Raw genomic sequence first — 27,304 nt, 5'->3', positions numbered from 1 at the left:
GATGGATAACACAAATTTTAGAGAGAGTCCCTGCCCTTGTTTCACATGCACCTGGCCCTGGACAGCCTTCTCCAGAGACCAGGAGGACAGGTTTCCCCTGGGGACAGATTCCCCTTCATGGGAAGGCTGGTGACATTTATCCTGATGAATCACCCCAGAGGCCTGCAAAACAGTGAAGGGGAGCAATAGGGAGCTGCTTCTCCTCGAAGTTGAGGCAGAGGATGGATTTTCCATGCTGACCTGGAGCTACAGTCTCAGCCCCAGTGTGGTATCCCGCTGATTACCCGGCCTGTGAGCAGGCTGCAGGAGCCCTGCTGGCCGCTGTGGCAGGACATGTGCTGGGGCAGCTCCCCTTGCCTCGGGATGGGCAGGACAGGAGAAGCCTTGTGGTTTCTCTTAGTTTAGTGTCTTTGGCTGGGCTAATGCTGGCAGGGATGAGGTGTGCAGTGTCTTGCCCACAGATGGAAAAAGGCAAGTTAACAAGAAACTGCGTGGTTCAGAAACCCTGCTCATGGGCATGGGAGTCTAGAGAGTCCAAGCAACTGTTTCACTTCCTCTGATGGCATGGAGCTGAACGCTTCTCCAACGTGCAAACCTTCCAGGTCAGTCTTTTCAAGGAACATTGCTCAGGTTTAATTCTTAGCTCACCTGCGTGGGGCCTAATTTCTCTTCTGACCACTTATTTATCTCAGAATATGGGATGAGCAGGAAAGCCAGAGGTTTCCCTACACGTAAGCCTTGCGCATCTCTCCTCCAGGGCCGGTGCCCCACGCCGTGCGTGTTTATGAAAGCAGGGATGCCTCCATCCCTCCCTCCCTTCCTTCCTAACCCCACCTCCCCAGCACGGCTGGAGGCGAAGCGGGGCCGGGGCCTGCGGGGCCGGGCCGCCCTCTCTTTGCGCAGGGGCGGGCGGCAGCCCCCGTCCGCTGCCGGGCACCGGCCCCAGCCCGCCGAGCAGCGGCCCCGCCGCCGCCGGTGCGGCTTTTTGGCATCCCTAATCGCGGCTAGCCCCTGTGATTGGCTGCGCGGCTCTGACCCCGCTCGGGCTCCCGGCTGGGCGGATAAAAGGGGCCTGAGCCGGGGGCTCCCAGGCATTCCCGGAGCGGGCACCAGGGACCGCTGGCCGCAGCATGACGGGCAAAGCGGGCGCGGCGCTGGCCCCCAGCCTGCCCGGCAAGCCCAAGCCCGACGGCGCGGCCGCCGCCCCCGCCGCCCCGCCGCTGCCTCCGCCGCCCCCCGCGGCTGGGGTCAAGTCCAACTCCGGGCCCACCCCTCCCCGCTGCACCGGCTTCGGCATCCAGGAGATCCTGGGCTTGAACAAGGAGCCGCCGTCGCACCCTCGGGCCGCCCTGGACTCTCTGCCCGCCGGGCACCTGCTGGCGGCCCGCTCCGTGCTCAGTCCCGCCGGGGTGGGCGGCGTGGGCATGGGGCTGCTGGGCGCCAGCGGCATCCCCGGCTTTTACACCCAGCCCACCTTCCTAGAGGTGCTCTCCGACCCCCAGAGCGTCCACCTGCAGCCGCTGGCCCGGGCCCCCGGGCAGCTGGACAGCAGCCAGACGGCCAGCTCAGGTAGGCACGGCCCCGGCCCCGGGGACCCGCTGCGCCCCGCCAGCACCGCCGCCCGCACCCAGCCGCCGCCCGCACCCCGTGTCCCGGCGGGAGGCCGCTTGCTCCGCGGTGGAAAGGAGATTTCGTTTCGATCCCGAGAATGAGGAGAAGGGCGGGCGGGACCATATTTTCCCCCGTCCGGGGCTGCGGCTGCGGTCTGATGGCGCGGCCCCGATCGCCCGGCCTAGGGATGCGCAGAGCTCCGTCGGAGCGGCCCCCGCGACCCCGTGTTGCCGGATAATTGGGGTCCTTCGGCATCCTTTTCCTAGACGGCAGCAGTCTCCCACAACTCTGCCTACAGGCCCCGTTCCGCGGCCGCTTCGGGTCTCCCCAGAGCGGCCGGCAGCAGCACCGGACCCGGGCTCCGGGGGCGAGTCCCAGCCTCCCTCCGGCAGCGGCGCCCGTCCCGGGGTCGTGCCCGTCGCCCCCGCCCGCAGCACGGCCCGCCGAGCCGCACGGGGCCAGGCCGGGCAGGTGGCGCGGCGCCGCGGGCAGGAGTGGGACCGGAGCGCGCATCGAAATACGGGTCCCCGATCCGTCCCCCGGTTGCTCCTTTCGGGGCAAAGGCGGCGGCGTCCTGCCCTCAGCACCCCCGGGCCGCGGCATCCCTCGGGAGCCGGGGGCGGCGGATAGGCAGCAGCTCCTCCCGGGGCTTGTTTTTGCTGCTTGATAGCTCCGTAAACCTCCGTTTCTCCCTCCCCGCTCCGGTGTTTCCGGGGCGCAGTCCGGGATCCCCGGGCTGGGGCAGGCGGTCGCGGTTGCCCGGCCGCGGAGCGGGGGCTGCAGCTTTCCCGTTCTCCTACGGTTTGGTTGAGCTCGCCGGGCTCTGCGCGCTGGCAGCGAGGCAACAGCAGCCTCAGCAAACGACTCTGGCGGAGAGAGGCGAGAGCGAGAGCCGGGTCCCGGCCCGGAGCCTTCCCTGACTGGGGCGAACCGCCCGGAGCCGCCCGCAGCGGAGCGGGAGCGGAGCCGGGGCCGCGCTGGAGGAGCAGCCGGCGTCGGGCCCCGTCCGCGGCGCGATCGCAACGAAATCCTCGGCCGGAGCCGGCGGAGGGAGCGGAGCTGGCGGGCCTGGCCCTGCCCGGGGGACTCTGGCGGGGAGCGAGCCCCAGCCCACAGCCGCTGCCTGTCTTTCCGCAGATTCCGAGGATGTCTCCTCCAGCGACCGAAAAATGTCCAAATCCTCCCTAAATCAGAGCAAGAAACGAAAGAAGAGGCGGCACAGGTAAGACGCGGCGGCCACCCCGCCCGCTCCCGTCGCCTCAGTCCCCGGGGAAGCGGCCAGCGGCGAGCCCGGCCCGCTCCGGCCTGGAGCAAAACATTCTCCCCGGCCCCGGAGCGCCCCGGCACTCCTGCGGCTTCTCCAGCGGCTCCTTCCCCTTATTCTTCCCCCCCGTCCAAAACAGATCGGATACGGGGACGTGCCTACAGGGAGTGGGGGATTCGACCACAGGTGTAATTTTATTTAATTTTTTCTGGCTGGGGGTCCAGATATCCCGGGTCGCAATCCTGTGCAGCCTAGGAGCCGCGGTGGAATGCGGATCATCAGTGTTTGGAAGGGAAAATCATGAACCTGTCAGAAATAATAAAAGCCGTTTTCAGCTCCACATGCAGCAATCTTAATACTGGCTGTCAGCAAGATAGAATTCCTATCAATAATTTAAATATTTTATTACGTAAAAATAAATATTTTGCCAATAGGTTAAATAGTGGGGAATCAGAGACAGCCTGCAAAGAAGCTGAAGAAGGCTGGGAAACTGTTTAAGGAAACGAAGATCCACTTTGAGATTTGGTTTCCTATAAGCACGGTCAGGGTAGTAGACTTTGCCTGACTTCTCCCACAGTTAAAATGGAGTTGGTTTGTTTGCGCTTTATAAACAGAAACGAAAAATCCCGTGCTGGGTTCTGGCATTGCTGTGGCCAGAGCGCCAGGACAAAGGAAGGCCAAACACCATCCACTGAGGGTGATTTAGGAATAATTAAATCAATCCTGCCACGATGCAGGAAAGGTGGATTAAAAGACGCTCCAGTGAAAGCTTAGCAGGATGCGGGGTGGAAGGAGACCGACTATCCCGGGAGACATCCTGCTGTGTGTGCAACAGGAGGCTCGGTCTGGAGGGCTGCTTTCCAAAGCCGGACCTCTCCCCAGGCAAATGTTCCCAGTTTGGGTGCTCTGGAGTAAGAACGAGCTCATTTCCTCTGCGCCCCGGACGGGGCTGGGCGATAACACAGCCGGGACTGGTACACAGGTCTCGGTCTGGATGAGAGATAGGAAACGAAATTCAGATTTGTTTTATTTTCAGTTCTAGACAGAAACAGACCTGCAACATTTGTCTGTAGCTGAACATTTCGTTGTAAACTGTTAAGACCTCTAATTGTAGCGAGGAAGGGCTGGAAGATGACTGGCCAATAGCCTGCAAATAGCTGCAGGATAGAAACACCGAATGGGCAGTGGGTTGGGAATTGCAGAAGGGACGGGAACTACCCGGGCATGAGCAAAAAGGGGAAACTTCAGCAGAATGCCAGCAAAACCCTCCCGCCCGTGAGGCTGGACCGGCTTCCGCGCTCTCGTGGGAGGAAGATGGAGGGGAATGCTTAAAATCTAAACTGGATCAAAATTGGAATAATTTTTCCTGTGGTCGCAGAGAGAGAAAATACATGATTCAGTGTGCCTCCGCTGTCCCTAGAGTTCACAGATTTGTCAGAGTTGAAGAAAAACTGTTTGAAAAGAGAATGGATTTAAAAGTGAATTTAAAGAAGGGTCTGATCGCAGGCAGGTCCCTTGCATTTGCATCCTGCTTTTGTTAGCATTATTATCGATCTGGTGGAATCCTTTCCATTTTGTATAGCAGAGGATATTTCTGATATTTTCTGTTTATGCTCTCTGGAACTGAAAGGCTTTTCTGAAATTTGGATGTATTTTAGAAAATGACTATTTCCTCTTTCTGTCTGGGAGATACACGTTTTTTCGATTGATGCTAAATTTACACATTTACTTTGCAAAAGGGCTGCAATTCGTTGTTTGGTTTAGGATTGTTTTATTTTGGTTTGGCTTTTTGATTGAGTTTTTTTTTTTTTTTGTTTGACTTGATTTTTTGGTTGAGGGTTTTTTTGTTTGACTTGGTTTTTTGGTTGAGGGTTTTTTTGTTTGATTTGGCTTTTTGGTTGAGTTTTTTTGTTTGGTTTTGGTTTTTGGTTGGTTGGGGTTTTTTGTTTGTTTGTTGTTTAGGGCTTTGGAGGTTTTTTTTTGCCATTGCAGTATTTTTAGCTTTTATCTAAAATTGTGCGTTTTGTACTGGAGGAGTTGAAGGGTGGGAGTTTTAACCCTCAGGGAGTGGAAGTGGTCCGAGACTTCTCATCCATCTGCTAGGGAAGGGCTTTCATCTGTCTCGGCTTTCCAGCTGCTGATTTTTCAATTTGGTTGTCCCAAACTGAGAACGGCTGCGTGAGGCAGGTTGGGCTGCTGCCTGCCCAGGGCAGCCCAGGAGGATTTCTAAAGGATAATGGGGTAATACAAACTGGCAGGGAGCAGCTAAGGAGATTTTGGAGTGGAAGCAGCCAGGGGAGAGGCAGAGGAAGGGAGCTGGTCCGGGTTCTCATGGGGAAGAACTGGTGAAAATTGGTGGGTTAGGGTGGAGAAAACATTTGGAGAATTTGTCCAAAGACTGAGACTCAAGGTGAAGGATTATTTGCTCTTGGAGACTGAAGAGGCTAAGGACCAGCAGCTGGGAAAGGGCTCAGCACCTCTCCAGATGGGATGCAGAGGATGTGATGTGATGATCCTCACGAGTGTCCGATCAGCTGCCATCGCTGCGGGTGCTGGCTGCTGGGGGGGCACTGTCTCCAGAGGCAAGTCCCTGGAAGGGAAGGTGATTTGTAACTGTTAAAAATGCTGTCTTCTGGCATTTTCTGGTTCTCCTTTCACCCTGGCACTTGACCTTTTGTGCACAGAAACACAGGAGGTGGGGAAAAGCTATGTATTAGCTGGTCACTCAGGTTTCACTGTTTTCAGTGTCCATTTCTCTGACTCTTCATCATCTTTGCTGCTTCTTGTGTTTTGATCAAAGAGTTTTACTCCCCTCAGGACAATCTTCACATCCTATCAACTGGAGGAGCTGGAGAAGGCCTTCAATGAGGCCCACTATCCTGACGTGTATGCTAGAGAGATGCTGGCCATGAAAACAGAGTTGCCAGAAGACAGGATACAGGTAATCACATCTCTTGGACCCCCCTATTGTGCTGCTCCCAGCCATGATCATCCCCCCATGAAGAAAAGGTAGTGGCATGGGCAGGCTGACATTTTTCTGAATAAACTTCCCCAGGCTGTCCACTCTCCTGCTTTTGATGGCAGGCAGATCAGATATTCTTGGCAGAATTGTATTTGGTGTTTGCATGTCAACATGTGCTGTGCCTGGTGTGTGGTACCAGTGATTTGGGGGTGAAACAGAGGGAATTTAAATCAGAGAAGGACAACAGGCATGCAAAAAAAGATGACAGTGTTTCAAGGTCTTGGTAAAAGCAAGAAGAGAGCCTCCCAGAGACCATGTCTGGGTAGGCATTGCTGAAGGGAAAGGGCTCATCTCTGCTCCTCTGGCCACAGAAGGATGCCCAGGGATGGCATGGGCAGCTAGTACAGCTGTGGGCAGGATGCAGTGTGGGAATGATGGGTGAGTCCCAGCGAGATATTTGCACCATGTCTGCACTTTGACTGGATTTGCCTCCTCAAGTGACGTTACCCTGGAGGTTTCTGGGGATAATTCTTTGTTATTTTTTTGTTAATCTGTTAAATTTTATTAAGGTAACAGCTTTTAACATTAAGGCTTTAGCTGCATGTCAGTCCTGTCATGGTACTGTGAGGAGGTGGAACAAGGGGGTGTGGAATATCCCTGCTGTGTGGGGAATCCTCCAGCAGGAAGGAGCAGCCTGAGCTGCAGGGCTGGGCCAGGACCAGCCTTTGGCATGCATGACAGCCAGAAAGCTGGATAAGACTCAAGAGCTGCTGTTTGCAGTGTGGGAGGCACACTGGACAGAGCTAACTGATGCTCACAAGGGTGGGCTCCAGCAGCCCCTTTTGCCTCGCTTTACCCCATGGCTTGCTCCCACCAGGTTTCTACACAAGGCACAGGACTGTAATGGCCAAGCCTGGAGCAGGTGGAGTTGTGGTCTGGCTGGAAGTTAACCTGCCCTGGTTCTCCACACAGTGGCAGTGACTGGCCCCTGTGACTAGTGCACAGCAGCTTCTACAAGAGATGTTGTCCAATGTGCCATGTGGTGTTGGGAGGGTCCTGGTTTCCCTGGTTCCTCCTTCTGTTCATCCCTCATGCATGCCCAGCACCCACCAAGCTGTGTCTTGAGCTCCTGCTCTTTCTTTGCTGAAGAGATGGCCCGGGAGGCTGCTCCCTTGTGGGTTTGGAATGCAGCTCAGAGGGCACTCAGCAGGATAACACTGATGCTGGAAGCTGCTGAGGTAGGACCCTGTGCAGGGACAGGAAGATCCTCCAAAACAAAGGTGTAGCCTTTCCCCCTCTGTTCTGAGACCCCCTCACCACCCTTATTCTTGTGCTCAATCAAAAATGACATTTTAATAAAAGCAGCTCATGCTTCTTATCCCATTGCCCTGGCAGGCCTCCTGCTGATCTAACAGCTTGTAGGTAACCTGTGTGCTAACAGGATTTCCACCAGTCTTCAGAAATAATGGCCCACCATCTCAAATCCTACCTGATGCATTAGGATTTTGCTCTGAGAAACAAGCCCTGATGCTTTGCCTTTAGAAGGAGTGAAATGGATGGATGGTCACTTCTCCACTTGAGATCCTGTAGGACATCAGGCCCAGAGAGGCGAGACTGTTGGGAGTTTATTGTTGCCCACAGCCACAATTTGGTGCTGGGCTGGAAAGAAGATCCTTTGATTTCCCATAAAAGACCTTTCCAAGGAAGACCTTTCCTCTAGTGGCACACTGTATGTTGAATTCCAGAGGCCCCATTTCTCTGGCCAGAGCTGAGAGATTCACTCTGTGTGAGGTGGAGTGGGATGTTGTGGCACACAGTGTAGAGCTGACACAGCTTGGAGGGCTTCAGCACCTGGAGCACCCTGAGTATTTTAACTGATTTGGAAGTGAAATAGCAGGAAAAGCATCTTAGCTGTCCCTGACTGGTCTGCCCTGTCATTCTGCAGCTGGCTAATGAGCAACTGCTTACTCTTCTATATTGCAGCCTTTAAACCTAGGAGTGCTCCTTACTGTGACCCCTCTGCTCTTGAGATCAGGTTAGCCTTGGGCAGCAGAAGCACCCCAAGGTATGGCTGTTCTCAACATCAGGTGTAACTAATGGCACGTGTATTCCAGAAAAAAGTGATTGTGAATAACAGTTTTGCTGGCCATGAAAGAGGAAATAATGAGAAATAACAGAATTTCTGTAGCACCTGTTGAACACATTGCCAGGGTGAGCATCAGGCTCACAGAGGAGTCCTGAGCACCACTGTTCTTTCCAACAGATCAGCAATCACTGTCCCTTACCACGCATTCAATGAACTCTCCTTGTCAATATTTTGTGTGTGTGACAAGCCATAGCAAGGTGATTCCCAACTTTGATCATACTTCTTGATATTTTACCTCATATTCCTTTTCAACTTTGGGCCTTTTTGTTACAAGCCTAATTATTTCCCCTCGATTATAAAGTTCATGCTCTTTAAATAAATGTAAGATATTTCTTCCCCTGGTCACTTTTGGTTTTCATCATTGCTTAAGTAAGTTACAAGGATCTTTCCTTAAATTATCCTTCATAAATCACATGCTCATCTCTTAATCAAGTGGTTGTTCTTACATGAAGCCATCCTTCAGCCTTCCTGGAGGTAAGGGACCCCACGCCTACAAGCTGGGTGTGCTCACAGCAGCTCACCTGGATTTGTGGGCTTTTGCAGAAACAGTCTTGGATTAGCACTGGTCTGCTTGCTTCCTTATTTATTTATTTATCTAATTCAGTTGCTTCAAACTTCTTTTAGACAGATCTTATTTTATGCTCAGGATTTTCCCTTCAGTGTTGTGGGTTTCATATTTTGTTACCTTCAGCTGAGCAGCATAAAAGCAGCCCTACCAGCTCTGACAGTGGTGAGAGGTGGGTGCCACACAGGGCAGCTCTCCAGTGATACTGAGCACTTTGTCAGCCTCCTGGCATTTTGAATGCATGTAAATTTCTTAATATCCCATGGCAAGAAGTTCTGCAGCAGAACTGCCTGAGTGCAGTAGATCTTGCTTTGAATCTCTTAGCATCATTTAATGCTCCTTGGAAGAGACAGCTTACAATGAATCTTTACTCCCATCTTCATAATATTTATAATTTCATATCATCACATTTTTTTCCTTGCATGAGTTTCCCAGCTGCCTGAGGGACCTCTATAGTTTTGCATTTTCATTGCAGCTTGTGGCTCCTCTCATCTTTCAGCAATGCTCTCTCCCTCCTGTAGGTCATTAATGAAAGTGTTTTCTAATATTGTTGTGAGCATCATATGTTGTGGACTTCTACAGCATTTCATGTGGTTTCCCACTGGATCCTCACCTAAGACTGATGTCTACCCCTTATTTTCATTCATGGAATCATTTCTCTGGAGGTATTAGTCAAAGAGAAAGTAAATCACCTACGAAATTTGATGTGAAAGTGAAATTCAAAGAGGGCAATTGAAGGAATGATATATAGGAACTGTTTGCAGATAAAGCCTTCAGCAGAACACTACAAATAGCCATCAGAGGCCAAGAAAGTTACTGGTTTAAGAGAACATTGAATACAGGAAAAAAATATTCAAACCCTCCATTTAAAGAGGATACGAAAGTGTATCTTTTTCCCAAGGCAGGCACACACTGTGTGTGTTTTACTCCCACACTGAGCTGGCTGCTCCTGGAAGGAAAACGAGCATCCTCCCATTGGGCAGCATGGGAAAATAATTTTTTATAATAGTGAGATACTATGCACAAGTCACATCAGATGTCACTGTGGCCATTTTGCAAGATAGACCACATTAATCAATGTATTTGAAAGAATATTCATATGAATTGAAGTGCCAGTATGGAAATAAACCCAAGCTGTTCTGTAAAATCCAAGAGAGGTAAGTAGATTCCTGTGGGGAAGTATATCCTTAATAAACATTATGAAGTATTAAAAATGTCCTGAGGCTGACAAATACTGTGACATCTGACTTATATTGCTTTTTCTCATAACAAATCTAAGTGTATCATGTAGATTTTAGATAAGTTATCCCTACTGAATTTATTCATACATAACAGTTCCAAACTTTAAACTGAGTAGTTACAATATGAAAGTTCAGTAACAGTTTGATTTGGGGATTATTGAAATTATTTTGTATGTTTGTCCTTAAAGTATGTCTCCTATTAATCAAACAAATTGATTAATCAGTACTTCAAAAAAATAAGATCCTGACTGCTATTGTAGGGACATTAGAGTCACCTTTTAAGGGAAGTAATCAATTAAGAAAAGGTAATAAAACTGCTAAAAATTGTCAGTTCTTGTTGTTAAAAGGGGCATGGTAATTATTGGATGACAATTTTTGGGACAAACGAAATTGCTCACATAAGCAAAAGGAATCCCAAGAAGAGGCTGGTGCTGTGTGAGGAGTGGGGATTGCCTGTGCATCCAGCAAGCTTTGTCAGGCAGCTAAGAGGCCAATTTTGGCGAAAAACAAAACAAGGTCAATTAAATCTCTAATTGAAAAAGTATTGGTTTAGCTACCAGATTAACACATTTCAGTATCACTGTGAAGCCTCCTTAGGAGCAGGACAGGGATGGAGGAATCAGGAGGAGCAATCATTTAGAGGGAAGCAAGTACCAGGAGTATTTTGCAAGGACAGAGGTTTACCTTCCTTCAGCTTTGCAAAAAGGTTCCCTGTTTAGAGATAATGTGACAAGGCCTGAGGAGTCTGTACTGCGCTGAGTGGGAGCTCAGGAGCGAACCCAGGAGCCCCCTCAAGAAACATGACAGAAAGCATGAAGGAAAAATTAGTTTTATGCAGCTTTAGCAGCCCTGGCTTCTCCCCCTCCTGCCAGATTTTCCTGCTGGTTGCAGAGTGCTGAGGTGTAGTCTGAGTCCCAGGGTAAGGATGGAATGCTGTGATTGCTCCATGCAGCTGGTGACCTTTGCTGAGTGTGTGCCTGGAATGGCAGCCAGAGCATTACTCAGGGCTGCAGAGAGTGGCGATTGTGGCTTTTCTAAGCTTATCACTATCACTCCAAGAAGTGAGGACCTGTGTACTTCTGTTAAAATTTTGGGTGACTGTCCCACATGGGACAGAGCAAGGCCAGCATGAGGCACACTGCCAGGGGTTCCAGCTGGTACCTCTGTACAGCACATTCCTGGGGACCACGTGGCTGGAATGAAATGCCACACTGGGTAGGGCTGCCGGAGGTAGATTACCAAGGTGAAGGACAAGCCAAAAGTGTTGCTGTTGTGTGAGCCAACTATTTCAAAATATATACATTTTAAGAGCCCTGCAAGGAGTTAATGATGAAATAGAGTTGAGCAGCTAGTGCTGGCTACCTTGGCCAATAATTCACAAGCACTGGGACAAGCCATGGCTCTGTGATACCAGATAAGTGTCATAAACTTCCCCTATGCTTCTAGAAATGTAGAAAGTACACAAGTGAGAGTAATAAAACTAATCAAACTTAGTGGCTCACTGAGAATATTATTATGAGTTTTTCTCATGGCATATGGTGCGTCTCTGCCTCCATGTCTTTAATTGGTATGTTAGGAGTTCATCCACTTTTCTGCCTCTTCAATAACATGCTTGTTTAGTTGATCTAAATTCATATTCATTTCCATTTTTCAATTAAGAGTTGTTTAATTTGGCCCTTTCTCTAATGGATTGTTTTCATTACCCTTTATCTATGGCCTGTTTTCAGCCCATGTGCTAGAACTTCGTTTACAAGTTAATTACCAGAGCTGCAAACAGAGGGGCTGGGTGATGGGCAAGAGCAGGGGCCCAGGAAAGTTTTCCAAAGGGATTCTTGTCTGAAAAGTCTTACATTACATGCTTTTGGACAGAGAAAGGGAATGTGGTAGGAGAAAAGAAGGAAAATGGAGGGCTGAGAATGACACTTCAGCTTAATGAAGTGGGGGCTCTCCTGCTTGTTGCTAGACCATGCAGATTCCTGCTTATCTTGTGGGATTTTACCCTGCTACAGCTGGGGCTGCTAGGTGCAGTTTTAAAAGGTCCTTTTGGTGGAGAGGTGAAGGTATAGAGTTATGAATATTTTCTTTACCCAGGTACTGCTTTATCCCTCTATGTTCAGTCCCTGAGTTGCTTTAGTCACTCATCAATTTTCTAAATGAAACAAAAAACCAAATAAAACCAAACTTGCCTCTTCTTGCCTTCTGCTCTGTTCTTACAAGATGTTTATGACTGTCTCAGGAAAAGGGACTGGGAATTTGATGTGCTTTTGCACAGAACTGGGAGGAAAACAGGGGCCTTTACTCTGCTTGTTCTCTCCATGGTTTGGAGACACTCTCAGCGAGGATCTGACACCTGCAAGCACTGGGTCACAGGAGTTCCCTGTGAAAGGAAAGATGGGCAGGAAAAATGGGTATCCTGAAGCCCATTTCTCTGGAGGGCATTGGTAAAGGCCTTCCCCATCATGTCCAAGAGAATCAGGAATGGCTCTGCAGGCATGATGCCAGCTGGGACAACTCTTGCCTGCATTCATCCCCCCATTTTCTTGGTGTAAATAACAGTAGTTTAAGGCTAACCCTTCTCTGAGTTAGCTTAGGCTTGCAGTTCCTTGGTCACTTTAGCTCTTCTGGAAATACCATCCCAAATCCCTGTGCTGGGAGCACTTGTATTCACTTCTTCAATTAATTATGAACTTTCTTTTCTCTCTTCTGATACCACTGCACTTTCACATCTGATTTTTAAAAATAATTGATCATCCCAGCAATTTCAGTAGTTAATTCCTCTCCAGCCTTATGACACCTGGCAGAGGAAACAGCTGATGGTTGTGTTCATGTTTTCTTTTAATGACCCTTTATTACAAAGTTTTCCTACTTTCCTGGCTTTGAATAGAGATTTTTCTAACAGTTCAATAACACAGGCACTTTAGACACTCAGTTAATTTACTCTTCCCTTTATTTCTTAATGGATCTATTTCTCTCTGTAGTGTTTTTGTTTTACCCTGATAGATCTCAACAAGTTCTTCTGATTCTTCTCTGGAAGCACAAACCTGCTCTCCTTATCATTGCCCTTCTCTGTGGGTGTTCTGTGAGCCAGGATTTCCCCAGGCACTGCAGAGCAGTCCAGTCCTCAGCAGACACACCAAGAACCTCAATCTCCACGTGCATGAGGCTTCAGGTCCATCTGTGGAGCAGAAAAGAGGAACTGAGCACTGAAACAAACTGTTTCTGCAGTATCTTACAACAAAGATGCCTTTCAGAGGGTGCTTTATTGGAGGCTGTGAAAAGCATTGGGTGCTCTTCTGTCTACCCTGAGCACTGCTGTCCTGGCAGCAGCAGTGAGAGGTGTTCAGGTTAGGACCTGCCCAGTGTGGGAAGCATTTGCTCCCTACTTTCTCTCTCAGCAGGTAGCTGGTAGGGTCCCAAATGTCTGAGCAAAGGCAGAGCTGAAACTATGGCTCCCACAGTTATTAGAGCTTTCAGCTGCAGCCTTCTCCTCAAAGTTGTAGCACGGGAATGCAAGCCAAGCACTGGTTGCCTTTCTGTGAGTTATATAAATGCTCATGCCACGCATGTTGCACACTCACAACCATAGGGGTTAAGTTCCTTCCCTGGTGACTGACTCGTGCCTGGCTGCTGTGGCTGACCTGCTGCAGCGTGGATGAGCAGCAGCCCCTGGCCAGGCCAGCTCAGCTCCTGCCTGTGCTGCTCGGGCAGGCCAGCACAGACAGGCTGCCCACCAGCCTGGGTCACCTGCAGCTTTGGCACCCACGTGGCAGCACTGTGCTACCCTTTCCTTTCTAAAGACACTGCTTGGCTCATCCAGAGGGAGGGCTGAACTGTGAGTGTCCTTGAGAAAAAAATTCTTGGGAAGATCTAGCCATCCCATCCATGTGAACATGCATGAGGAATACCTGTCACAGCCAGATGTGCCAGTGATGTCCATTCCAAGACAACTTGCTTTATGTCCATCACATCTTTCTGACATCTCTGGGTCCCTTCACTGCCAGCCTTCCAACTCAGAGTGCCCCATCACTGTCACGACAACCACTGCCATTTGTTATTTCACTGGATCAACTTCTTCAGCTTATATGAAGACCATGACTGAGATCAAGGCTCAGTGACAAAGTGACAGCTAAGGGAGACACCTGGGATTGTGCTGTCCTGGTGTGAGCAGCATTCCTGGCCAGCCTGCACATCACCAGCTCTGCAGGTCACACCATCAGCTGTGCTGTGCCCAAGTGTTGGCTGCAGGTGTCAGCGGCACAGCAGCAGCCAGTGCCTGCAGAATCCGTTTTGCAGCTGGAAGATGTCATGTGAAAACCCTTGGAGTTGTGAATTACCCAAAGAAGGTTAAGGATACACAGAGCTGAGGAACAGTAGAGCCAGGAGCAGACACATGGTAGGAGTAGAGTGCTGAAGGCCCACCCAAGCTGGTGCACGGAAACTGATTACATCTTACAGCATTTTATAAAATGTCTTGTTTGTATAGATATCTTCCAGCTAATGTTCAAGGGTGCTTGGGGACTTTGCACACTGTCCCCATGCAAGTGAGGCTTGAGCCCCATCTCAGGGAGCAGTGGGCACAGCAGTACTGCAGACACCATCTCTTGCTGGTGCACAGCCTCTGGTGCCTGAGTGTTTTTCTGGAGCAGGTCAGAGAGCACCTTTGCCCCTTGCTCCGTGTCTGGGCAGGGCAGCAGGGAGCTGATGCTGGCATGCAGGGGGCAGTCCCAGAGCACGGGCAGCGCTCCACAGCCTCAGGGGAATGCTGGCATGCCATGGTCTGATTTCAGGGCCCATTGAAAGGCATTGTGAGGGGGATGTGACATTTCTCCTCTGGCTGTCCTGGCTCACCTTCTCTAGCAAGAAAGTGATAATGTGGTGTGTCCCTGCATGATTACAGAGTGCATTACTTACAGGTGTTTATGAAGATCTATGCTAAGGTTTCCTCTGTGCTAGAGGACCTGCAGAGCAGTGTTAGTGGGGGAAAAGAAGGCAGAATGAAATAATTCAGGCAGGATAGCAGCTTGGTTAATGGAGTCAGGTACTGTGATCACCTAAAGGATGGATGTGCACTATCACTGTTTGTGACAATGACAGATGTCTCCCTGGGTTTCTGTGGATTAGGATGATGACTGCACTCTTGTCAGCTTTCTTGTGACTATCATGCTTCTATGACCCTGGTGTTTTTCTTGTTTTTCACTCAGCATGTTAGGAAAAGAGGAATTTGGATGTTGATCTGCCAGGTCCCAGCATATGGGAGCCTATTCTGTAATGCCAGTGAAGCTACTGGTCAGCTGGAATCACAGTGTGGATGTGGTGAAGTCAATGTCTCAGAGATGCATTTGCTGTGCAGATATGATGCGCACACAGACTGAGTGTGTGCTGGACCACTGATCTCACTGTGCTGACCCTGCACGTCGTGCGCACACTCATTTTCCTTTGGGGAAGATGGGATCCCTGCAGCAAATGAAGCTCTTTGCCTTTGAAAAGTTACAGGAAGTGAAAAAATGTTGCCCATGAGGCCAGGTGGAAACCCCAGATTTACCAAAGGAACACAGTTTAAGACATTTCTTAGTGAAGAGGGATTTTATAGCCTTGGTTGCATAAGTCAGATAAATTGCAACAAACAGTTATTCTTGGTCCATGTAGTGCTTTTAACAGCAGGACTGGTAGGCATGGCAATACCATGCACATTTTTGCTGTGTGCTCATTAAGCCCATATTCAATGAGTGCCCTGTTACCCTTTTAGCTTAGAGGGGACCCAAGCATGGTGAACCATCATGTCTTCACTCAAGAGGGATAAGCACTGTCTCACAGGTCATCTTGTACCTCTGGTTGGACCTGTTAGCCATGTGGGTTGGACACAACTCCAGCTTTTATCAGAAGGGCTCTTGCTATGTTATGGATAGAAATAGCCCTTTTTAAAGTGAGTTCAGCAAGCTCCTTCTCACTGTTTAGCAAGAAGAGGGATGATGAGTCCTTTGATCAGCCATGCAGCCCGTGTGCAACCTTTACTGCTCTCATTTAACTTCATAACCACTTTACACCTGCCATAGAAAGTGATGTCACCATAAACAGTACCAATAACTTTGACGTTACATTTGAAAAGACAGCAATAAACTGTTTCCAGGCTTACACAGGTGCAGCAGTCTCCACCAGCAGTCAGGAGGCTTTTCTGTAGTGATTGCTAAAACAGAGGATTGGAGGAAGCCCCAGGGCACAGTCAGAGCTCATGCTCTCATGGCACTCTGTTGCACAGCCCCGGTATGCGTGGGGACGTGCTCCAAGCAAGATATGAAGCCATTCTTTGCAGTGTTCACATCTTCAGACTGAACCCAGCCAGGGCTACAGGTCCTGTCTGATATGAGGATGAGGACATCACTGTTTTATCAGAGGAGATTTTAATTTTGAGCACTATCTTTGTTAAGTCTTGGGTTGGTCAGGGTAGAAAGGGAGAGGTGTATTTGTCAGGAGAAGCTGGGCACTGAGGTACCAACTGCCCCGGCCGGGGAGGGCAGATCCCGGAGCTGTTGGCTCGATGCCCCGGAGTGCGTCGGGCAGGGAAGCGCCGGACAAAGAGCGCACACCGGCCTGTCCGAGCGCTGGGCACCGCTCCCAGCGCCTCTCGGGCCCTTGGGGCTCTGCCCTTCCTTCCTTCCTTCGGGGCTGTTTGCCACAGCTGGGCGCAGCTGCTCCTGCAGCACGGCACAGGCACGCGGTGTCCGTGTGTCCGTGTCCGTGTCCGTGTGTCCGTGTCCGTGTGTCCGCAGGCGCGGCGGGCCCTGCCTGTGGCCATCTAGCGGACACTCAGCTCCACAGCTTGTGCTCCACAAACCCCGATCCTTGAAACGCCCTCCTGCAATGCTCCGTCACAGGCAGGACGAGAGATCTGGTGAAGCAAAATTTCACAATTCTCAAGCCTGGAATTTTCCTTTAATAGATGAGGAATGCTTGGGCAGGGAAAAGATATATATATTTATATTAATAAGAAAAAAATCCAATATAAATTCTTCTGTCTTTTTACCTTAGCTTGGAAAATAGCTGCCAAGAAAATGAGTTTTACCAGTGGAAAATTTTAGGTTGAAAAAACCAGAAACAATACACAGGAATACCACAGATGTTTTAAAATATCCCTTCACTAATTCAGATTTCTGAATTATGGCTAACCTCAGGGAGATTTCTCTCTTCAGCAGACAATGTTTCAGACACTGATTTGGTAAACAAACTAATATGATGAATGTGGATAACAAGGATGTGTCAAGTCTTATGTCCCCTTGCAAAATGAGAGATTTCTCCTCCTACAATTTGCTCTTCTGCATCATCAATAATCTGGAGAAGTATCAGTTGTCATCTGTGATTCAGAGGAGAAAACTGTTGAGATTATCCTTGCCAGTCTTGACTCCAAAATTCCCACTCCAAAAACCTTGCAACTCTATGGTCAAGTACAGAGTGCCTGAACTTTTATTGTTTTGGGCAGTGGGCACTGGAGGTGAGGGTTAGGTGATGATTTAAGTCAGAAACATTCCCACTTTTCACAACACTGCAAGACAAACCTGTGCACTTTTCCCCGTTGTTCATTTTTGGAGAACAGGCTTCCTGGAGCAGTTTGCCAGATTTCACAAAGGGTGTATGTGTGAAAATAGAGGTGTGAAACTTTTTGGGCCGTAACACATTGGTCCAAAAGACACCTCTGCACATCACATTGTGACAGCTTTGCACAAACATGTGACATGCTTCAATCTAAAATTAATCAGAAGGTTTCACCACTGCCCATGAGGTGTGGAAGCAGAAGCACAGTCCTTTCACCACAGCCTGGGCTGTGCAGCAGAGACCCAGATGAAAACAAGTGAGAAGGAAGGTGCAGGGTACAGAGCAAGGCCAGTAAAGCATTTCACAAAGCTGAGCCAATCCTCAGGGTGGGAAGGGGAAAGAGGAAATGTGGACAAACCTAGACATTGCTGGAAGCAGACCAAATCTTACACAGTCAGAGGAAGCTGTAGAGTAGATATATCCGAGCAAGGACAATAAGCAGCCAAAGAATGCCAAAACCACAAGAAATGTGTCAGGTCAGTAAAGTCTAAGGGGGAAACCCTCTCCTGGAAAAGTAAGGGGCCAATACTAAATAACTGCATACTTGGATGTTGTGCCTGATGTGCCAACACAGCTGAAAATAGCTCTGAGTTACTAAATCACTGCGTAATTCAGCTCAGAATCAAGGCATGTGAAAATTTTGGTAACATATCAATAAATTTGAAGAAATCACTGAGATCCTCTCATAAATGAAAGCCCCACTGATGGAGCCATCTGAATGAGGACAAAATCATGGAAACAGGACATGCGACAATCCTGCTGATTTGAAATGGCATGAGGACTGCCAGTGCCATGCTGGAGCTCATCACTCAATGTTCCTCAGAATGAGCTTGTGACAGAGATGCTTGACTGGGATCTGATCCCAGCAATACACAGTATTGAGCACCACTGGTTTCACTCATTTCATGCCTCAGATGAAGATATGGTTCCTAGTATTAAACCTAGATGGTCAGTCTTCCTGATTTCTGTTCTGCTAAACATTCTGGGATTTCAAACTTTCATTTTTCCCTAATCAAAACCCAGAGGAAATTCCCATCAAATAACAAAAATTGGTTTTGGAAATCTCAGAATGATCTTACTGAGATGTTGATGCAATTTTGATTTTCTCATTTGGCTTTAAAGCATAGATTTTGCATGTCTTAGGCAGCTGAGATTAAAATACAGCATTCAGAAGAAAGCTATAGATAATTTTGATTACACTTCCACTGGCTGGACACAGTTTTTCCTCTGTGATTGAATCAGCATTTTTTGATTGAAGATTTTCTACCAGCTCTAGTCAAAATTGGGCTGCCAGCTGGCAAAGCTTCTACTGCCTCCAGCATTTCCACTGCCATGGAAAAGGGGATGCTCCAGGGTAGCAGGGTTTGTGGCAGTGGGCAGTGCTGGGCCAGGCTGAGACCCAGCCAGGGAAAAGGAAAAGGAGCATGAGGCAGGCAGGAATATGATAGAGGCATCAGGGTAGGAGGGATGAGAAAGGGCAAGTGGTAAAAGCATCAGTAAAGAGACCCCTGCAGCTCTGCACCCTGTGCTCTGGGAATGGGAGGATTGCATGGCCTGGGAGAAGAGAGGAAGCTCTGCATTCCTGAGGGTCTTTGCTTAGGCCCTGGAGGATTTGCAACCCTCCCCAGTCCAGGGGTTACAGACTGGCAGTATGAAAGCGTAAATCACACCGTTTATCATGCAGAGGAGGTGACATGTGGTGAAGCAGCCTCCTTCCTTTGCCTGGTAAAATCCTCTCTGACATGCACAGAGTGTCTTCTGCTGGGAGAAGCTGGGATCACAGCCAGTGGGACCAGCACCCCACCCATTCCACAGAGCTGTCTGGGGAAGCAGGCTGGCTGGGCTCCTGGGAATGGCCAGCAGTGGCTGTCATCAGTGCTAGCAAGCCACCCACCTGCCCACCCTGCAGCTCTGTCCCTACCATAAGGTTTCAGTGCTGGGCAGTTCTCCTCTGCACTGGTAGAAGAGATGATATTGCCTTGCCACCTGAGACCAGGACATCACTCAGTGTTATGGTCCCCATGGCAGAGCTGGGGGACTGGCACAGACCCCCAGTGCTCCCCACTGCAGCTTAAGTCCCCCACAGCTGCGAGTAGTGGGGACAAGAGAGGGTTAAGCTGTCAGCTCTGTAATGTTAAACAGGTGTCAAAGGCACCTCCATATATCTGCAGATTGAAATCAAATTCTTTGCAGTATAAAAAGATAAATTACCCAGGCGATTCCCGCCTCATCCCACTCATCAGGCCAGCGCCAGACGGCAAGCAATTTTTTTTTTTAATGTGCTAACGACCTAATCAAGCAATCAAGTCGGAGAAGATTGCGGAGTGACCCCGAGCATCCATCTGCCAGCGAGACCCCGACATTCATTTCCATTCCGCCGTGTACTTTCCGGGAAAGGGAGGGAAAAAAATAGAAAAGAAAAAAAAATCCTAAACAAATTAACACCCAATTTTCTGTGAGTCTAATTAGTTAAATGAGGAGGTGTTTGGGGTGTCCACCGGGAGGGAGGGACTGCCTCTCGGAGAGGGGCCTGGTAACTCCATGGCATTAATTAGCGCAGGTCAATGGCGTGGTTCCCTGGGGACCAGCTGCTTTAATTTCCCGTGATATTTCAGTGCCTGAGGCCCATCGATTCAAACTGAAATTAACTTATTTTTCAATCAGGCCTGGGCTGCCCCTGGGGCTGACTCTTCCTTTGCCTCCTTCTGAATAGACCTCAAGCAATTTTTCATCTAAAGCTGATGCCTCTGCTCGGGGGGGAGAAGGGAGGGGAGCCGGGGAGGGAGGAGGGTGAGGGAGACAAGAGGAATGGAAATCGGAGAGAGAGCACTAATAGATTTCTGCGAGTATCACCCCCTCCCTGCCATTGCTGCCTGCCTCTCTGCTCACTGCCCCCCAGGTCACAGCTCAGAGATTATTCTGCCAATTTTCTGAGAAGATGAGGGGTTTTTCAAACTGGGAATTCAGGGCAAAGCGCACAGAGCAGCTTCCCCCTTCTTTCGAGCATCTGCCCCCATCCCAGCCCTCCCTGCAGGCACCGCTGCCTGCAGCCCTGTACCACTGCTCAGACACACAGCAAATAATAAAAGAAAATCCCAGGCACGAGAGCCAAAAGCCACTAGAAAAAAGACGTTGCAATGGCAAATTAATTACATCCTGTGGAGAGGGATGGGACCTGCTTTTACACTTGGCCCTCTCCACTCCTTCAAGGGAGGGAGGGAGAGATACCCAATGTCTGTTGCATGGTGGAAGAGGTTGTATTGCCTTTGGGATAAACATCCACCCATCTGCTTTCATCATGCTGCAGAAGTACATGTATGTTCCCATGTAGGAAGGGGCCTGGCATGCCTTCTTCATGCACAAAACCCATGTCCCTCCTTGTTGCTCGCTCCAGGTTTGGTTCCAGAACCGCCGGGCCAAATGGCGGAAGAGGGAGAAGTGCTGGGGCAGGAGCAGTGTGATGGCTGAGTACGGGCTCTACGGTGCCATGGTGCGTCACTCCATCCCGCTGCCTGAGTCCATCCTCAAGTCTGCCAAGGATGGCATCATGGAGTCCTGTGCCCCTTGGCTCCTGGGTAAGAGACCAGCCAAATTCATGGGGGATAGCAAATGGGTAGAGACAGGGGGATGCAGGGAAGAAATCAGAGTCGTGTTGAAAATAGGTGAGGGGCAGCAGGGCAAGGTCCCCCCATCCTGCCACCCTCAATGCCTCCATCTGCCAACGACCCTTGCCAATAGAGTTCCACCATATTCCTGCTGGACCTTGGATCATGACCTCCAGAATCTGGCTGGACACAAATTTGCCCACACACTCAGGCTGGTCCTTCCCTTCCCTTCCCTTCCCTTCCCTTCCCTTCCCTTCCCTTCCCTTCCCTTCCCTTCCCTTCCCTTCCCTTCCCTTCCCTTCCCTTCCCTTCCCTTCCCTTCCCTTCCCTTCCCTTCCCTTCCCTTCCCTTCCCTTCCCTTCCCTTCCCTTCCCTTCCCTTCCCTTCCCTTCCCTTCCCTTCCCTTCCCATCCCATCCCATCCCATCCCATCCCATCCCATCCCTTCCCAGCTCTGGAGCAGGGACTCCAATCCTTGCCCAAGGCAGGAGGTCATCCCAGTCTCACTCCTCCAGCCCTGTGATGTTGGATAGGGTGCTAGAACTCCCAAATGCTCTCTTTGCCCAAGTTTCACTTGGTTTTCTGTGCAGACATGGAGGTAGCAGCTACCCTGTCACACTCCTGCTCTTTGCTTCCCTCTTTCTGACCTTCCAGGCTGGTTCTGCCCCAAAACTAGTACCTGGCATCTTGACAATGGGCTGTCCTGTCCTTCTGTCTTTGTGAAACAGAGAGAGGCAGAAGGGTGTTTGTGGTTTGATACAGAAATAAAAATATCCCTCCTAATGAGGGATCTCCCTGCCCAACCTCGGTGAAGCTCAGGCAGCTATGCTGCTGTCTGAGACCCTCATCTCCATGCAGGAACAAGTTAGCTTCAGGTTCACAGAGAGAAATGAAGGGGAGAGTAATTATAGACCTTTGGGACCAGCCACAGTCCACAGATGCTGGGCTGCCCTTGTGCGGGGGCCAGAGCGAGTGGCTCGCCATGACTGCTGTGTGAAGCAAGGGTTTCTGCTTTTCCTTAATTCTGGCCTCTCTTTATCTTTGCTGTTTTCAGTTCAAGATGGCTTTCCCATGCCCAGGCGCTTTTCTAAACCCGAATACCAACAATTCTTTTTAGGGATGCACAAAAAGTCTCTGGAGGCAGCGGCTGAGGCGGGGAGGAAGACAGAGGTGGAGCGCCAGGCCCTGCCCAAGCTTGACAAAGGTGAAAAGGAAGAAAGGGGTCCTGATCCCAAAACCACCATTTCCCAGGAGGAACTGAGAGAAAACAGCATTGCTGCCCTCAGGGCCAAAGCTCAGGAGCACAGCACCAAAGTCCTGGGAACCATTGCCGGGGACAGCCCAGCCCCAGGCAGGAAGCCGGAGACAGGGGAGGAGGCGGCCGTGGCAGAGGACGAGAGACAGATGGAGAAGCTGAACTCATCGCAGAAGGAGGAGAAGCTGATCTAGGGGCAACAGAGGTGGCAGCAGCCAGCCCTGACAGACACTGTGTCCTCTGGGGACCATGTTCCCCCTTGGACTGCCAGGTGTCCCTGGCCACCCCTGCCAGGGAGAGGGGCTCTGCTCTCTGTGTTTGGGGCTGCCTGGCAGGGGTGCCCACCACCTGCTCCCCTTGAGCACACCCCTGCCCCTCGCTCCTCCACCCCAGCAGGCCTTCCTCACCCCCCACCCCTTCCTTTTGGGGAACTGGGAAGTGTCACATCATCGCTGCCAGCAATGACACTAAGGCTCTGGTCCCTTCAGCCTCACACCTGGCTCTGGGGCCTTCTCCTTCTGCTGCAGCCCCAAATCCCACTGGCCGTCCTGAAGCAAGCCTATTCCCTGCTGCCACACCTCTCCTTGGTGCACAGCTCTGCCCAGTGCTGCCCAGCCCCCTCCTCTTGTGCCCTGTCCCACTGTGCCCCAGGCAGACACGTCACCTTCTGCTGGCCATCGCCTCTGCCTGTGGCCCAGGCTGCAGCAGGACAAGCCCATGGCAGAGCTTGCATGAAACGATGACCATCCATCTAGGGTGGCTTGCATCTTCCACCCATCTCTCCCTGCTCAGCACTAAGGTCTGCAGGGAAGGGACTGCAGTTAAAGAGCAGTTATGTTTTGCCTCTCTTTGGCAGGGAGAGGCAGGTTTAGCCCACAGGCACAACACCCTGGTCCCACCTGGCACCCTGCGCTAATCCCAGCCCATTTCACCAGATCCTGCAGGGCTGGGTCTGACTCTGCACCAAACACCAAAACCCTACACCCCTGCAGAGGGGATGAATGGTGAATTTATTTATTGAATACATTATTCCAGGTGAAACAACAACATCCACCTAATGTATTTATTGAATTAAATTTGTCCAGCGCACCCTCTGAGTGTTAAAGGGAATGACAGCCATGCACATCCATCCTGACACACCCTGTAACATGTACATACATCCCACAGGAGCACATGCAGACCCACACAGCCAAACTCACTCCATGGTACCATCACCTTTTCATCCCAGTGAAGCACGATTCCCCCTCCGAAAGCCGTAGGACAGTGACTTCCAGGTGACCCTTTCTGTCCTGCTTTCAGCTGTGAGCACCCTTTCCCCAGAGCTAGTTTCTCTTCCATCAGAGGTTAAGCCCAGACATCCAATCTGTTTGTCTTTGTCCCCTGATCGTTTGACGTGTTAGATGATAGCCCATGGAGTGTAAATAATGTATATACAGTGAGAAAATAATTCAGTATCGAGGTGTTTGAGATATGGAGCTGTAACAACTTCTAGTCATCCAGCATCTGTGATTTATGTGCCATTTTCTGTAAAGATATGAAGAAGAATAAAACTAAACAGGAATACTGTGTATGAGTCCAGTCACCAATGTTAAAGAAGGGCGAGTTCAGCCAGAGCTCAGAGGGAGTTGGATGCCATGCTGTAGCCAGAGAGACATTAGAGATCCAAAGCAGCCAGAGGTCTGCACTTCCCTCCCCACTGGGGCATGGAAGAGATGGGGTCTCTCTCTGCAGTGAAATACAAAACTGAAAGGGGTGTGCTTGTACTTGGAACAGAAGTTACAGCATACAGCTGGTGAAAGAAAAGTCACTTCAGCATCCGGAGCAGCCCTGGTGCTTTGGGTCACCCCATGTCACGTGTGCCCTGGTGTTCAGAGAGTTGGACAGTCCTCCAGGCAGGCTCAGCCTCTGCCAGGAGAGGCTGCATGGCCCTGCTGGCCTGAGGCCCTGGGCCAGCAGCCAGACACCACAAGTGCAGGGGAGCTGGTTGAGAGGGAAGAGCACCCATGGGATTTCCAGCTAGGGTGAGCTCCAATTCGAGAGCAATGGAAGCCTATTCTGGGTTACCAGGCACAGTGGGTTTAGTGCCAAACACCAATGCATCCACTAGAATTATTTACTCATTTCCTGCTGTGAGATGGATTGGGAGCAGGGCAAAACAGGCTCAAAACTTTAAAGGATATAAAGAAAACTTTATTACCAGAATCAAAAGAAAAATATAAAAAGAAAATGAGAATAAACCTTCAGAACACTCCTCCTCCCCCCACATCCTCTTTTCTTTCCCACTGAAAATGTAAAGAGACAAAATTTGGGACTTTCAGTTAGTTTGTCACCTTTAAACCAGTCTTTCTTCAGTTCTCTTAGGGAGAGGAGTCTCTCTTGCCATGTCATGGAGACTTCTCCACAAGAAACAGTTCTCTCATGGTTTTTAATTTCCATAGATAGCAACCGCCTGGAAATTTGCAATCATGAAGTCCCTCCCATCTCTTGCAGCCTTCCCACAGGTGTGTTCATGGGCCATGTCAACTTACAGAGTACTATATTAAGGATGAGCATCTCCAGTATAAAAGCAAAAATTCTTTTCGTCCATCTCTGGGAATGGAGGTTTTCTTCTTTCTGCTCCTGGGCAAGGCTTCTCCTCTCTCTCTGTTCAAGCTTCTCATTGGATCGCAGCAGCTGCAACATCTGCTTATTTCAACACGAATGCTTCTGCTCATGGCTGTGGTTAGAATGCTACATTCCTCCCAACGCATTCCATGAATTACAGGGGAAAAACAAAGTCTGATATATCAAATATATCTTCACCATAGCCTTACAAAAGAATTTCTAAACTAACGCCCAAAACTAAGGCGTCTCCTCAATCCCCTCCCACCTAAGAGTTTGACTCCTTCACTGACCTCAGTGTCCCATGTCGTTTTCTCTACGTGTCTTCACCCTTTCCTTTTCCTGATTTGGGGGAGAACCGGAGTTTGTAGGCTCATTTGTTCTCATGCTTAATCAATTGAAACAGTTTTTCTAGAGCTCTGCAGTGCTGAAAGGTTGATCTCATCCAGGCCCTACATCAGACAGATCGCTCACTGTGCCTCTCACTGCTGATTACGTGGTCTCTGCCGACACTGTGCGAGCTGTGCTGGCCGCTGTTCTACTCAGTGCTTTTCTTCACACGGAGCACCAAACCCAGGAAAAGCTGCTGCTGCCATTTTTGTCCTTCTGCCCACAGCATGGCTGGCTAAAAGCGGCTAAGCAAACAAAGTTCATTGCGAGCCATGCTGAGGAGCCACGGCCATGCTCTGCTGTCCTGGTCGTGCCGATTTTGGCCACGCAGTCCCGGCCATGAGGCCGCTCCCGGTGCGGAGTGACAGCGGCCACTCCCTGGCTCTCCTGGCCTTGGGGCTGCACCCAGTGCCAACTGTGGGGTCACTCCCAGCGCTGGTCCTGGTCTCATGGTTGCACCCAGCGTTGGGATGGTCCCCAGCGGCACAGCCTGGCGAAGCCCCTGGCAAAAAAGGACCAACAGGCTCTGCCGGGAAGGGGCCCCAGCTGCCTCACTGGCACAGGGCCCGGCGGGCTTCACGGGAAGGGGCCAGTGCCACAGCAGTGCCCGGCGCGGCCCAGCCTAGCCCAGCCAGGCAATTGCTCAAATGGCGAAAGCCAATAAAGCTTCGTACGGGCTGGATTTGTTCGTTTTTAAACTCGCTTTTCCGCAGAGGCGTGTGCAACTCTTCTTGAGTGGCTTAAGCAGGTGTCAATCTTCACACCCAGGCAGCTGATTGGCTCTGCCGGCCCCACAGGGACCCGCCCCTGCGGCCGCTGGGCTCCTCCCCAACGGAACCCGGCCTGTGTTAGAGCAGGAGCCAGGTAAGGCCCCGCCTGCCCTGCTGAGAGCATCTGGGAATGCTCTGCTGAAACACCTAGTGGCTTCCAGGGACAGGAAGAATGCTGAGGTGCATAGGAAATAAGAGACTTGTGGAACAATGAGGCTACTTGGCCTGACTTTGTGGAGAGGCTCAAAGGTCTGTGATTCCCCAGGGGACAGGGCCCTTATTGGTTCCCACTGAGCTCGGGGTGGCTTTGACACAAAACAGATATGTGGTCTGGGATGAGTGCACCTGATGGGAAATGGTGCCTGTCTCCCACACTGGTGTCCAGCCTGTCCACCAAACATACCGGCTCCATAGACAGTGAGTGGTGTTGCACTTTGAAGAGCAAAGATGAGATCTCCTAACCCTGTCCTCTCTGCTGTTGATGTGCGTGGCTGAGAACAACCCTACTTGCAGGGAGAGCCTTTCTCTGCTCTTCTCTTGTGCCCCCTAGGAAGTGAAGGGAATTTGGTCAATGACATTAGGGAATCCTGCTAATTCTACCTTAAAAAACCTACCTATATAGGGCCTGAAGGAAAGGAAGGTAGGAAAAAAACCCTCTTTGGAGGCAGTTGAGCTCTGCTGTGGTGGGTGGTGGGAAGTCAGCATTAGGAGATGGGCTGCAATATTTCATGTCAAACCACCCCCAGCTGCTCCACCATGGCCTCATTGAATGCTCCCAGCCCAGCTGGTGGGTGGTACAGCCAGTCTGTAGTGGCTGGGAGGAGGCAGAGAGCCCAGCCAACCTGCCAGAGGGACAGTTCTGACAGCCACCCAGCAAGGTCTGTGGGATGGGATGCAATATTCCTCTCCTGCAGCTGACAGCTAGGTGAGAAAAACCTTCCCTGGCCCACCACAGCCTAGTGCTGTGCCAGAAATGGGCATTAATTCTGGCTGTCACTCATGACTACCATGGGAGTGGCCCTAAGATTAACAGGGACCTGCCCCAAGGTGCCTTTGTGGCCAGCAGAGCACAGGGGGATGCAGAGGCAAGGGAGGGGATGGTGATGAATAGATGGAGGTGTGAGGGAGGCAAGTGGGGATGAAACAGATGGCTCTGGGGATGCAGTGCAGCCCTAGGAGAGAAGGAGCAGGCTCTTGGAGTCTGGCCCAGGCACCTCGGCCCCTGAGGAGAGCCCAGGCACACGTTTAACCTGGCTCCTGTTCAAGAACTGCTGTCAGGACTCAGATTAGCAAGAAGGTTATTTTCAG

At 50.5% G+C, this 27,304-nt stretch overlaps 1 protein-coding gene across 1 annotated transcript; it reads left to right on the top strand.

The window, feature by feature from the left end:
* Positions 1-1,130: 1,130 nt before the first annotated feature.
* VSX2 (visual system homeobox 2) lies at positions 1,131-26,020 on the top strand. Its single transcript, XM_064714114.1, has 5 exons — positions 1,131-1,569; positions 2,749-2,833; positions 5,693-5,816; positions 20,771-20,951; positions 22,098-26,020. Exons 1-5 carry the CDS (start codon positions 1,131-1,133, stop codon positions 22,427-22,429), a joined length of 1,161 nt encoding a protein of 386 aa, XP_064570184.1. The 3' UTR covers positions 22,430-26,020.
* The last annotated feature ends 1,284 nt before the right edge of the window (positions 26,021-27,304 follow it).

Source organism: Zonotrichia leucophrys, chromosome 5, assembly GCF_028769735.1.
Source record: "Zonotrichia leucophrys gambelii isolate GWCS_2022_RI chromosome 5, RI_Zleu_2.0, whole genome shotgun sequence".
Lineage (NCBI taxonomy): Eukaryota > Metazoa > Chordata > Aves > Passeriformes > Passerellidae > Zonotrichia > Zonotrichia leucophrys.
The sequence above is the reverse complement of the archived record's forward strand: the minus strand, read 5'-3'. Positions and strand labels throughout refer to the sequence as shown.

Excerpts from the sequence above, each read along its gene's own strand:
- VSX2 (XM_064714114.1), top strand. The coding sequence starts at position 1,131 with ATGACGGGCAAAGCGGGCGCGGCGCTGGCCCCCAGCCTGCCCGGCAAG. Across the intron at positions 1,570-2,748 it reads CAGCCAGACGGCCAGCTCAG|ATTCCGAGGATGTCTCCTCC; the intron begins GTAGGCACGGCC and ends GTCTTTCCGCAG. Across the intron at positions 2,834-5,692 it reads CGAAAGAAGAGGCGGCACAG|GACAATCTTCACATCCTATC; the intron begins GTAAGACGCGGC and ends TACTCCCCTCAG.